Raw genomic sequence first — 13951 nt, forward strand, 5'->3', positions numbered from 1 at the left:
TGCTCCCATTTGCATTTGCTGTGCATTTGCAAAGTTATGCCATAAGAAAATTAAGTTTTTAACTCGCCACTTACGTAACTTTACCTTTTCACAAAGCCTCATTTGACGGTACCATACTGTTAACACTTTTCTGCTCTAAAATGCTGTGAAGTGTGTTTGTAACCTCTACCTCAACTACAGGGTGATAGAAAAACATTCAATTATGACTACACCTTGGAGCAAGACTTAAACAACAGAGAAGAAATGTGACAAGAGAACAACTGTATACTATATCTACTGAGAAACAAACTATGGTTTATACCAGAAAGAAAGAGAGAAAATCAAGCACAAATTTGCAGTAGCTGCGACATCCCTGCATATGGGATTTTATGTCACCTTGCACTCAGACTCTTGATTATTGATTAGTCCATCTTAAAAGATACGATGTCAAAAATTGATGAACTGACTGAGTGAGTTGCAGCTAAAGTGTTAAACATTATGTACATGCTATAAATTTCCCTTAAATATGTACATGTGAATTTGGGCTATTCTTTTGGTCAGGAACAAGACCCTGGTGTCCTTGGTCCTGAGGTGGCAGACTCCTCTCGCAGGGTGATGGAGATTCGATATTGGCTTCTGCCTTACCTGTACACACTTTTCTACAAAGCTAACACTGATGGCTCCACAGTGGTGCGATCACTGATGCATCAGTAAGTCATCAGCTTGTCATCGGCATTCTTCTGTAGATGTAGGTAGAGGTGGTGCCAGGGAAGCAGGTGCCCTTATACTAGTTCAAAACAGTTCAAGGATTAAGATCTTCACACTGAAGGGTAAAATGGAAAGCATTAAGCTTTTGCAAAACTTGTAGATTATTCTAATATTTCTAAGTTATGAACCAAACATTACCATTGATTATTGATGGAGTCATTTGTCCTCAAGCTTATCAAAATGAAGGGCTCAAAATTTGAGTATTACAAGAAGGGCTAAGTTGTTAAAAAGCATCTTCAAAGTTAACTTCAGTCTGTTTTAGTAGTATATATGTATTAGTATGTGACTTTTATTGATGTTTAAGCCTAGCATAACTTTTAATACACTCATGGGCATCAGAAGAAATGTACTGCCACATCATGCCTTTTAATAATTTCAGTATGAATGTTGTTATTTGTTATACAGGTACCCAACAGATAAAAACACCTGGGATATAGACACACAGTTCCTGTGGGGTGCAGATTTCATGATAGCTCCAATTGTATATGAGGTAACTTTTGCCCCTGAATTTCATCTATGGATGTGCTCATAAAATGTTTCAAAATTGTAAGTTTTCGTGAGTTTTTATGCACTGGTGAAGAACAGTGAATTTAGGTAAAACTCATACCATGTACATGTGGTCAGTGTATGATTTGTATATGATGTGTAATTTATGATTTATGACATAACAAAAGCTATCCCATAGTGCTATATCATAGCTGCAGTTAGCCATTAGGCAGAGGGTATTATTTTACAGCGATTTTGTCCGTCTGTCCTTTCGCCCGTATTGGTGTCCGGGCTATAACTTCAACCGTTTCCTGTGTAGAGTTTTAACTTTGGGTGGATACAAACATTTAGACAGATATGATTTCATTTCCCAGCTGTATTTCCAACTGTTTCCTGTGTAGAGTTTTAATTTTTGGTGGATACACACATACACAGATGACAATGTGTCACGACTCACATTTGTTCATTTCTGCTGTTGTCAGGGTTACCAGATTGTCAGTTTCCCAATATATACTGTATAAATAGATATGATTTCTTGTCTGGGCTATAATTTCAACAGTTTTCCAGATAGAGGTTAAATTTTCTTGGATGCATAGATACACAGATGACAGTGTGTTGTGACTCACAATTTATGAGTCACAACTCATAATTTGTATATTATATAATATTTGTCTATGTTTGCAATTGTCATGGTGACTAGATAGCCATTTTACATGCAGAGTTTTAATTTTAGGTGGATACATAGATACACAGACGATGATATGTCATGACTCACATTTGTCTATTTTGTGGGTTGTCATGGTTAGAACTCCAGTATAAAGTTTGGATTTGAGGCAGACACCTTTGTCCACTTGCGATGAAGATTCCCCTCAGGGTTTATAATCACCACAATGCTGCTGGTATTCTTTTATACATTTCAAACAAATGCATTTGTTGAAGCATATTTTGTGTTCACCTTGTTTTTTGTTTTTACTTACTTTTGTACCTCTTTTCAGGCTAAAATGTCCAGGACTGTGTATTTTCCGAAAGATGTTTGGTATGATTTTCATTCGGTATGTAATTGGCATTTTGGTTAAGGAGTTGCTCGGAAAATTCTCTGCAACACAAATTCATTCATTATAGGACAACTGTTTAATTTTGTGTCCGTTATAAAATATTAGTTAACGTTAATAATAATTTTTAATTTTGTAATTACTGTTAAATATACTTTAATGAGTAAAGAGAGTATATATATAGGGTAATGCTGTGAAATACCTCTTCCCAGAACTATATAACTTACATGTACATGTATTTTTTTTTATATTTTTAAAATACACGTGAGAAGAATGTAAATAATATGTTGATTTTCACATCAGCTATAATCATCTAAATTAAAGTTACTAAATGGGGAAGTGATGTTCATATATCATGACCAAAATACAGAAGATGGTAGCACAGTATCTGGTGAGGTATGTAACCATTGCCTTGCGATTTTAGGGTAAGCGGTTGATGGTTATGGGCTATTACTGGCCAGTGATTGCTCCAATGGATCACATCCCACTCTATGTTAGGGGAGGGGCAATAATCCCAGGGCAGCAGCCGGCTAACAACACCAAGTACAGGTATGCAACATACATGTATGTCTATCCAAATCATTACGATAGGTATACAATTAAGAAGTATCCTACTAAAGGCATACAGAATTGTCACTAATTTGCTGGTGTGCAAAATTGATAAGGTTGAATTTTAGAGATGGCACATTTATTCAAGAATGACCAAGGTTACAACATTTAACCCAGGAAACCCTATACCCAGTCAACCATAGAATCATCTTTTTGATGACTGTACCTGAGAATGGTTGCAAATTTTGGTTTAACCAATTCAGATTAAACTTACTGTATATTTTTTACCATAGACAACTTATGCACATTCAGAAAATGCAAATAGTTAATCACTGTCACATGGACATAGAAAGCTGCTCGCAAAGTCTCTGCACTAATGTTTCATTCCATATTTGGCGAAAGTGATTGTTATGTCATAAGATTTGATCATATGTTACCAATGTGTGTGTCAACCAGTTATTTGCAACAACATTGAATATTGAGGATTGATATCATGTGCAATGTCTTGAATAACATTTTGGAGATTGATCCATCCTATAGCTGAATATGAGTGTATGTGTATCACAGAAAAAAGCTATTTTGTTAAATTATCACATTTTTATATTTAAGCTTACAACATGCAAAGCTACTTAATTAATTCAAGTTATGTACAAGTCTGCTGTAGTAAATTAAAAATCCCTGAGGTATTTCACAATTGTAGTGCAGTGTTTTTGATGTTAAGACTACATGTACATGAACAAGCAGGCTTAACTCAAGACTAAGTCTTAGAAAGCCTCATATTCCTAAGGCCTAGAACAATCCTGAAAAGGACATTCTGCTGTTTTCTCTTGTAGTCGCTTGAATCCAATGCAGCTGTTGGTTGCTCCTGACCAGATGGGTGATGCAAAAGGAGACTTATTCTGGGACGATGGGGAATCTATATGTAAATCTGTTTGAAACATGTTATTTCAATACTTATTTTTGCGCAATTAAATTAAAATTGGGAAAGCTTAAAAGTTTTTGTAGGACAATCTTCTGGTGGTTTTGTCATTGACATTATGCCTTGCACAAGTGGTGATTGCCGTGTAATTCCAGCCTTGTGAGAGAACTTCAGAGTTGCCCCTCTCTTTTTGAGTGAAATAAATATGTACATGTGTGACAATTTAAAAGCTACATTTTTCACAAATGAAGTTTATTTTTACTTTCCACATATTTGGCAAGCAAATTTCCAACATATTTATTGCCTGCTTTCTCACTGATTTATGTTGAATGAAGAAATGTAAAATAAATCATTTCTTTTAATAGACAACACTGAACTAAGTGTATATATGCAACGATATAAAAATATTTTACATGAAGTTTAAAAAGCATACCTGTAATTTTTGTAATGTTGCATAAGCGGGATAGCGCATAACTGAGACAATGCAGTTCAAAGTAAGCAAAACTGTGCAACATGAGAAAATGGAAAGCACCACCATATTACCAGTTTTAGCCAATTAGATGTGTTATTTCTATAGACTGAGAGCACAGCCGTTTCCACTGACGTCGCTCAACAGTGTTTTGTCCTTTAGCCAAATGAGTGGGGATGCGAAAAAACTAAGGTTACATTCTTTGTTGTCTTTTCCTTCAATTACAGATACAACAATAACAGGACAGTACTTCTTTGCCACATTTGTCTATCGTCAAGTGAGTCCATTTGTTTTCTCTAATAGATAATTCTTCCTGGGCATTACTAGTTGATGTGTAAATGTTTGTTTCTGTTTCTGCTATTTATTTATTGTTTTTTTTTTGTGCCCTTAATATGTTCAAATATCCATTTTAGCAACAGAAATTGCATCATTACATGTGGTATTGAATTTAGCATTGTACTGTGTGTTGTCACATGTATATGAAGCATTATTTCTATATACAATTGTAATAACACACACTGTTTATCAGTGTGTCAGAGAATAAGCTTAAACTTGTCAATTGTGATTACATCAGATCTGTGTGTATATATTTTCATTGCCTGTTAGTTTGAACACTGTCCATCACCATGTTTGCGAAACAGATGTTTGGTATTTCAGAAGATATATATGGTAGCCGTGTTCTTTCTCAACTGTGTGTTTGTAATTCCCAAAAGTATTAGGCCCTGCTATGTTGAGCGGTTCTGTCCTATTGCTGATGGCCCCGAGTCAAATTTCACACAGCCAACCATTTACTTTAACCAGCTTTTTCTGTTTCCTGTATATTGCAGCAACCAACCAATTCCACCCTGACATCAACCATCCATGTTAATGGTCATAATCCTGGTTTAATGATCAACAGAGTGAAAGTACTTGGGGTTGATACCAAACCTGGGTCTGTTTCAAACAATGGACAACGGCATACCAACTTCAGATATTACAGTAACACAAAGGTAATGTCAAAAACAAGTTTGGTGGAAATGTTTTTATAAGCTTACTATGATTTTGAGAGTATTTCATCTATAGAAATTAAAATACCAGATATTTTTAGTAAGTTGACAATTTCATGCATTTGCGGAGTTAATGACTTAGCAAATTTTCTGCCCAAAATGCCTTTGATTACATTCTTTTTTTAAAAGCGTTTAACACACGGTTAAGTAGTTTCCATGTAACCTAAGAAAATTAACAGTGTGTTATAACTTTACATATTATTTTATTCATTTCAGACCTTGGTCATTGATGAATTACAGCAGCCTGTGAATAGTTCAGTACGGATAGATATTCAGTTGTGATCAATAGGGAACAGTTAGGATTCAGAAACGGTGAAGAAGGCTTCTGTGATGAAGACCGAAGGAAAACAGTTGGTTTGGTTTGTTTGCAAATAATTCTGTTGTTTGCAACACAGATATATATGGTACAAGATCTGTTTTTAGTCATAACTGAGAAAATCAAAGCTAGAAAATAGCGAATGGAGCAAGTCTACCCCTAACAACCCAAACTAAATCAGAAGTTGTATTTTCATTTAAGGATAGCTAATGCATATTCCCATGAGGATGTGTATCTACCAGTATACACTGTTCATATTAAAACTTCATACATATCATAGAAATGAGACTTGGCTCTGGTTGAGGCATATGAAAAATTACTAATTATGTCCCCTGATTAACAAGAATGCCTCAGTGAACATATTTATGGCCGCTTTTGTAATATTTGATGAAAAGTGTTTAAAAAAAAAACATTCCACATGGGCTGCATAGACGTGCTCTTTGGAAATATGACTTTATATGAGCTATACCAATTGCATAAATATGAATATGTGTCTAAATTGCATATTTAGTGGCTGATATAATTCGCTGTGCATCTCATTAATATCATCCATTATGTGGCAAGAGTTCTATATTAAAGAAGATATATTAGTTTTATCGTAGAGTGTAATCTAATGTAATAACTGGTGCTATCTTCCTCTATGCATTTGTCTAACAGTTTGCCTGTTTCTAATATTCTGCACTATGTATCAAATACAGGAAATCTAGCTTATGAGATCTTTCCTTTTTGTATAGAATTTATGACATAACCAACTATAGTACAGTATGTATATTAAGAATATATTAAAACTGGTTGTCTTTAATAATTTACTTTAATAGCCGTTTTCTTTTTTGTTTGATTAAACTCATGTATTTACACACTTATAGATTTATACGTTGGAGTGCTTAACGACACAACATGACAAAACCAAGACAAAGTTGAATTTTTTTGTGCATGACTGAGGCCATAGACTGTGCTCATTGGTGCTGCAAAGAGCATGAGCATTCTGATGTGAAGTCGACAATTTCGACGCATGAACATAAAATGGCTGACTAGGTCATGTTATATTCCTGTACGTACCAATAACCAGAACTACGCGATTTAGTCATATTAAAATCAAGAAATATTGAATGAAGATATGCTTGATGTTCATGTAAATGTGTGTGTTTAAAAAAAAAAAAAACACTTACGACTTTGTAACAACTGTGTTCTGTGTTTTTTTTAATGTATTTTTTTTGTTTTGATGTATTTTTAACTTCATGAAAAAAGTTCATCCATGGACATGTTGGTCTTTCTAGAGGATACATTTCACCCCTTCAGAATCATTTAACAGGCTCCGTGTTACAGTGTGACTCTCGTTGCCCCCGCCGAACTTCCTTGGTGTCAAGAATTGTAATTTTCCTCCACACATTATCCCCTAAGTGTAGTTTTCCAAGACTGCAATTTTCGCACAAACCTCCGAAGACCTCTCAGTGGAGGTGCCATTTAAATTGTGAATATCGCTTGTTTCTTCGGCACTTGGCAAAATGAGCTGACATATATTAAAAGTACTACGTAAGACGCCAGTCAAAAAAATTGATACAGGTAAATGAGAGTCGATCATAACGTATCGATACCTACACTTCTGATGGCAAAATTTTAATTCTTTCCTTCAGGGTATTTTGGACTTGCTTAGTAGCCGACATTTATACCAGATCGAATGCATATCACTAATAATGCCTTTGATAAAGAGATGATGAATCCCGACAGTAATCTTCCCGCGAAAGACGTACACTTCCAGCATGATGTGAACTTGAAATATGTGTTATTATAAAAGATAATTTGAAATACCATCTCGTTCAAACTCTTTGCAAACTCAAATTTTAACTTGACGTTTTACGTCTTACGTTTTAAGAGGAATGCTAAGTGAATGTTGTCTGAAAGCGGAAGGTCTTTTGCTGTAAATCATCCATGCAATGGCGCGGTAAAACTACTCCTCTTATCGACTATATAAGAGGAAACAGGTGAAAAACTTCCGAGCTAACTGTTCTTGTAATTGCTTATATATATTAGCTAATTACACGACCCCTAGGAACATAGTTTAAGCAGAATAGTGTATATACGCATATAATTGTATGCAGTGAATATATTGTTAATTGCAATATATTTGACGTCACTGGCGTGGAATTACTCTAAATACTGGATTGTAATCACATTTAACATACAATCACATTAAAACAATGCAAATGAATGCTTAGTCCACCAGAAGCATTCCAGTTTATGGACATGTATGTTTTTCATTTATTTATTTGACTGTTGTTTTGCGCCGTACTCTGAAATATTTCACGAGAAATTTCAAGAGAAGTTAGCCCGGATAGGCCGCAAAGGTGATGAGCCTGTAAACTCACCCGGAGCGAGAGTCTTCTGGTGTCCATTTGTAAAGCGGCGGTCCACACTGGCAAGCCAAAGCAGCTTTACACCATGAGGAATTCCGACGAGTACAGAAATGGAACCTTCTGGAGAAGAGGAGGGGAATTCGTCAGCTTGTGAACACAGCCGGAAGTGACGTCTTCTGGATGACAACTCGTGAGCCGGTCATCAGCAGAGAGACCTTTTCTCTGAAAAAAGAGCACCATTTATGGATCATTTGGTTACTACATACAAGCGACCCAGGACAGGATAATCACTGGCGAACTACATTCTTCTGAATTTCAGTTTTCTAAGGTTCCATTGGGGACCACAGCTGTATAAATGGACACCAGAAGACTGTCTGGCTCTGGGTGAGTTTACAGACTCATCACCTTTCCGGTCTATCCGGGCTAACTTCTTTGGGGAAGACACCTTTGTTTTGCCTACAGAATCATCGGTGGTTCCGGTCACAGACGGCTTCATCTTTGTAGAGATATCCATCAGAGTCCGGAAAGGAGAATGTCTTGAGACATCTTCTGCCGTCGGGTTTTCGCGCTGTGCGAACTTGATCATCGGACTGAGACGACTGTCTAGAGTCTTGAGTTCTTCTTTCGTCCTCCTTAACCAATTTAGCGTCTGTCTGAGATCCTCAACAGCATTGGAGATGTCTTGATCACAACTCTCTGGAAGAACCAGTTGACTAATCCTCTTGTTTTGGATACCCACATATGGCCGATATGTTGAGGTAGGGGCGCCAGATGTCACAGATTTGTAGGTCTTGGCCTAAATACAAATAATTATTCATGATGATTAAAAGTAGAATAATATCCATTGTTTCATTTTGCTGACACTTTTAATACTTTCCTAAAAGCAACCTCAGCTAAACATATTCTTTTACTATCATATAGAGTATTCAGGAAATGAAACCATGAACCTTTTTTTTTTACGACTCAAACGTGAAAAATAGCTGTATTTACAAAAAACAAACAAACAAACAAACAAAAATAAAAACAACAACAAAACAAAAGCAAAACAAAGACCGAATGTTGCATGATGGCGCGGATAGCATCATGTGATTATTACAGGTAATGAGAATAGAAATAGTAATATGGTAATAATTCTTACAGTTCTTTTTGAAATTATATTTATCGTTACCTTTCTTTTAATTATTGTCACATTTATGTTGTCAGGAAAACCAGGCAACGTCCAGAAACTATCGCTAATTAAGGCAGCTTAGATACCTTTACCAAATATCCATCGATGTAGGTCAGTTTCGAACTCAATACAACTCAGAGCTATTTTAGAGGAAAGTGAAGTGTTCGCGGTAAGCTGCTACCACGTAACACGGAACAATATTGGATCAAATTCATGGCGCTTGGGGGATAAACTGGATGAAGGGGAGGGGATTCAGAATCAGAATTACCTGAGAGGTAGTGAGCTCAGACAAAACACATTAAGGTGTCTTGCAGCTTTAGAACCAGCATCGCGACAATGAGCAGTTTTCTTGTTCTGCTATTCCTGAAACAATCAATTTGGTCGTCTACCATATATGCATAATTGACGCCGAAGTATCGCTCGTATAAAATTATGCATGTTGTGCATGCAATTGCGTGTATCTGCCGGGAAGTTCAATTTTCAAAGTAGCTTTATTACATTTAACATTGCAGCGAACCCCAAGTACGTAAGGTGATAACTTTATAAGATAATATCTCTTCGTTAATGCAAACCACTTTGAGGTTATTTTTATGGATTTTGTGACTTAAGAAAATGCAGTATTTGGTACCATCCGTTATGAAGAACGTTTTCAGAAGGTTACATACTAAGTAAAAGGCCCATGCAAAGGCCTGACGTCATAATCACGTTCTTGAACGCATTAGGAGTTTGACTGTTTAGCATCAATCACATGACTTGTCGTTCTTAAGTCGGGATATTCAGTAGGCCACGTGATGTGGCGTTCTTTACGTTGCAAAATCAAGAGAATCTAAAAGGTCACAGCCTGCACAATAATTTGCGCTTGGGTTGATGGCGTTCTGATTTAGTAAAAATCGTACTCCCTTCATTTCTTATCACCGCTGTATGGGCCTATAAATATCTCCTCTCCGACCAAACTTATGAAGGTCTGTCAGCAAGGTCTTCGGATGGTCGTGGGTATGTAGGGGTTAAATAGCGTTATTCAGCGTAATTTTTTTGAACCGTGGTGCTAGCTATATCCCATGGGGTATCTTTCATATCAGTTTAATATTGTAACGTACTATCTTTAATGTGACGTCTTCCTGAGCTAAGACAGGAACATTTGACGTCCATAAAATGACGTCAAGATGCCGAGCATTGGAGAGGTCCCCAATGGCTCATGGAATAATAGAACGTCACAGATATTGACGTCAAAATAATGATGCATCATAAAGGAACGGCATTGAAACAAGACGTTGGAGTGACGTAAAGCGTTTCAAGCCATTGTCTCACGTCTGCTTTGGTACGAACGATAGTGTTTTATGCTCCGTCGTTCATTATATACAGCAGTTACAGCAACATTTTTGCTGTGAGGACAGACAAGCCACTCGATTAACAATTCGGCAGTGATACCGGAGTCAACGGCATTCGATATTTTCCTGATGGCTGTACCAAATCGTTTGAAAACTAACATCAAATACCACGTCATTTACCCAAGGACCTCATTTGATGACTGACGATTTATATTCCATTGATCTCGTGACTAGGACAGGATGCCATATCACATGATCATGGATTTAAATCTCGCGACTTTAGGAACGTCAAATCATCTGACCGACGTCAGCCAATCAAATGTGTAGAGCGTGATTATGACGTCAGTAATTCCTGCAGAACTTTTACAGTCCTTGAACAATTAGCAAGATGGCAAAACGTACTGTTTATCTATCCGCGGGAAGACATCAAGTTTACCAAAGTTTGAAGTGTCTTTCGGGAATAGCAACGTGTGAAAATGCCGATTTTTCAGCGGGAAGCTCTGCTGGTACCAGGAGGAGTGTTTTTCTACGCCTCGGACCTGTGCATTCGCAGGTAAGAGCTTGATTTCTTTCTTTTCGCCTTCATTCTTTCTGTGTTGCTGTTGGATGATAATCAGCGGACGTGGCAAATGTAGTTTGTATGTATAAAACGCAACAGGTAGACGAACTCTGGAAATAAGGTTTCGATAAAGATTGTGCCAAGTTAAATTGCTTCCAAATTATAGGGTCACCTAACGACGTTGTAGTTTAAAGCTAGGGAAACACAAAAATTAATTGTTTCAGGAACGGTTAAACAAGAAAACTGCCCATGTGTGTTCCACTGGTCCTGAAGATATGTTCCATATGGATGTGTTTGATCGTTTGTCCGAGCTTAGCACGTGTCAGGTAAGTCTATGACCTTTTAAGTGCCTTAAATGATACAAATGTCACTGTATGTATGCATACGTGGCTTCCAGGTGGTTTGGCTGCGGTTTTGTGTTATGAGGTTTGTCATGTTACAGACGAAGTGTGTGGTTGTTTCTGTCCTCGTCTAACAAACATGCTGCCTACTGTCTTATAAGTGAAATGGTCTTAATTTCGGTGTTAATCCAAATGAAATAAATAGACATACATATAACTAAATAGATGGCTAATGTGTTATTCTAGTGTTAATCTCCCTGGAGCCATGTCATCAAAAGTGATCATAAATTCTATCAGATAATGTACTGTGTGTGATTCTGTTGTGCCTATTCCACACGGTGCCATATTTTCCATTTTACTGTGCTATATGTCATTCTCCGCTGACCTATATGTATGAGTTTTGTTTTGCGGCTCCATTGGGGAGATTGTAATTTGTAATTTTCTTGGTAAAAGAAAATAAAGTTAGTCAACTATTTCTTGAAATTGAAAGTTATGCACTCAATTTTTCGCTTAAAACAATACAAACGTTGTGTCTTTAGTGATACACGGCTTGAATGTTCTGCCCTAACCATATTAATCAACTGCAAGCGATAATTGATGTTCCTAGGAGTCGATGATAACCAAACTGACCTTTGATACATCAGCGTCTACTCCAAGATGTGTGAGACTCCAAAACAAGAGGATTTCTCAACTGGCTGTTTCAGAGGGTTGTGATCAGGAAAGCTCAGTTATTGTCGAGGATCTCCGACAGAAACTAAATCGGCTAAAGAAGACGAAAGAAGAACGAAAGACTCTTGACAGACATCTCAGCCACATGATCAAATTCGAACAGCACAAAAAACCGACGACAGAACATGTCTCAAGAGTTTTTCCTCTCAGATCACTGATGGATAACTCGACAGAGAAGAAGGTGAAGCATTCTGTGACCGGAACAATCGATGAGTCTGTCAGCAAACGGAAAGTGACTACTCCAAAAAAGTTAGTCTGGAAAGACCGGATAGGTGATGAGCCTAACCCGCCTAGATTGAGACAGTCTGCCGGTGTCCATTTGTCCAGCGGCGGTCCACACTGGCAAGCCAAAGCAGCTTTACGCCATGAGGAATTCCGACGAGTACAGAAATGGAACCTTCTGGAGAAGAGGAGGAGAATTCGTCACTTGGTCAACACAGTCGGAAGTGACGATACCAGGAGGACACCTTGTGATCCAGTTATCAGCAGAGAGGCCTTTTCTCGGAAAAGACAAGCACCATCTATAGATCATTTGGTTACCCCATCGAAGCGACCTAGAAGGACAGGCTAAATACAGACGAATGTCGAAGTAAACAGTATTCACGCTAACCTTTTGTCAGACTAATCATGACTAATTATCATCATATGTATTCACCATTTTGACTGATTGATGATGTAAATCTTGAGTAACTTTTTATAGAATAAATTTATGACAATGCACTTTTCCACATACGCCTCTGTCTTCTCTTTTGTCTTTAGTTTGTTTATTTGTTTCGCTAGCGGAGACCAGGTTGCGCCTTTGAAGGGGCCTAGTTATATGACTCGTGTTCCTGATTTTACCCGGACCACGAAAGGGTCAGAATACCTCAAGAGGTACATGATAAAACTCACGATTTAAAGTCACAGCTGATCCAGTGTGAGTTGGTTTCGAACATGCGACCTAAATGGTCATCTGGGGAAGCCTTTTTAGACAAATCATCCAGTGATATCCATTGGAATATTTCACCATTTTTCAAAGTTAATCGTTACCACGTCTCCTACGTAATTTTGTGAATAAAGGTGATTGGCAACAAGAAGACCACGGTTCGACAGTTTGGCCGCTCAAAGACGAATTCTGAATACAATTTGATGTTTAGCAAACTATAATTCAATTTTATCTCCGGAGGCAAAATGATACAGATGTTTATTTCCTCCAGTAAACCATTGGTTACAATGGTCTGTAGTGACTACCTACGGTGATCGTCGCCTCATGCAAGACTTTCCTGAGTATAGCTATACTTGTCAGTTCACGTCCCCCACAAATAGTGAGATTTACTGGCCGCAACTCTAGTCAAGTGATCATAGATTGTCGTGCTGCATATATTCAGCTGTAGTCACAACCTGACAAAGCAAACATTAAAGGACAATACAACTAATATTATAATTATATTATTATTAGTAGCGGATTGTCCGGAGACACAGATTTTTCTGGACGAGCACGGACGAACATCTTGAAAAGAGCGACGGGACACCTAGGGGCGTCTATGTTTGGCTCGGCGTAGATGCGAGGGGTGGTCAGGCGGAGATCATCTCGTCGATTCCCGTCTCTCGTCTTGCTATCCCTTTCGGCCCATTCCAAAAATTCACTGCCATCGGACTCCTGATTCAGGATGACATCACCAAACTTGAGTTTCGTGTACTCATCTCGTCCTCGGAATCCCAGAATTTTGCCAAAGAAATAAAAAAGGGAGAACTGTAGGCTGTTTGGTGTGTAGGGGCCGAGCTGTTTTGCGTGAAACAAGTGCTTTTCTTCCTCCGGAGCAATGCCTTCTGCCGCATGGATTTTCCTGCCCTTCCCCTGCTTCTTCAGGTCCATCTTCTTAGATGTCAGCGTCTGGTTAGCCTTGTG

At 37.7% G+C, this 13951-nt stretch overlaps 3 protein-coding genes across 4 annotated transcripts in view; 2 read left to right on the forward strand and 1 right to left on the reverse strand.

Moving 5' to 3' along the window:
* The window catches only part of LOC135471856 (maltase-glucoamylase-like), a 70653-nt gene extending 62792 nt beyond the window's left edge, over positions 1-7861 (forward strand). Inside the window, exons 60-67 of the mRNA XM_064751259.1 lie at positions 541-689; positions 1153-1237; positions 2229-2285; positions 2710-2834; positions 3668-3756; positions 4450-4499; positions 5050-5211; positions 5485-7861. Of these exons, the coding sequence (XP_064607329.1) occupies positions 541-689; positions 1153-1237; positions 2229-2285; positions 2710-2834; positions 3668-3756; positions 4450-4499; positions 5050-5211; positions 5485-5550 (783 nt within the window). The 3' untranslated portion in view covers positions 5551-7861. The remainder of the gene's footprint in view (positions 1-540; positions 690-1152; positions 1238-2228; positions 2286-2709; positions 2835-3667; positions 3757-4449; positions 4500-5049; positions 5212-5484) is intronic.
* LOC135471869 (uncharacterized) overlaps positions 1-8073 on the reverse strand; it is an 82531-nt gene extending 74458 nt beyond the window's left edge. For both annotated transcript variants that reach the window (XR_010444475.1, XM_064751278.1), the window contains exon 1: positions 7951-8073. Coding sequence is in view for 1 of the 2 variants with exons in the window: in XM_064751278.1 (XP_064607348.1) it covers positions 7951-7977 (27 nt within the window). In the remaining variant the exon portion in view is untranslated. The remainder of the gene's footprint in view (positions 1-7950) is intronic.
* A 1954-nt stretch (positions 8074-10027) lies between these two features.
* On the forward strand, positions 10028-12761 carry LOC135471403 (uncharacterized). The gene is made up of 3 exons (XM_064750631.1): positions 10028-10987; positions 11218-11319; positions 11942-12761. The coding sequence occupies exons 1-3, from the start codon at positions 10823-10825 to the stop codon at positions 12632-12634; spliced, it is 960 nt and encodes a 319-aa protein (XP_064606701.1). The 5' UTR covers positions 10028-10822; the 3' UTR covers positions 12635-12761.
* The last annotated feature ends 1190 nt before the right edge of the window (positions 12762-13951 follow it).

Source organism: Liolophura sinensis, chromosome 7, assembly GCF_032854445.1.
Source record: "Liolophura sinensis isolate JHLJ2023 chromosome 7, CUHK_Ljap_v2, whole genome shotgun sequence".
In the NCBI taxonomy this organism is placed as follows: domain Eukaryota; kingdom Metazoa; phylum Mollusca; class Polyplacophora; order Chitonida; family Chitonidae; genus Liolophura; species Liolophura sinensis.

What these genes read in the sequence shown, in the direction of transcription:
- LOC135471403 (XM_064750631.1), top strand. Translation starts at nt 10,823, where the DNA reads ATGGCAAAACGTACTGTTTATCTATCCGCGGGAAGACATCAAGTTTAC. An exon ending in TCGGACCTGTGCATTCGCAG is followed by an intron (nt 10,988 to 11,217) that starts GTAAGAGCTTGA and finishes TAATTGTTTCAG; the next exon opens with GAACGGTTAAACAAGAAAAC. An exon ending in CCGAGCTTAGCACGTGTCAG is followed by an intron (nt 11,320 to 11,941) that starts GTAAGTCTATGA and finishes TGATGTTCCTAG; the next exon opens with GAGTCGATGATAACCAAACT.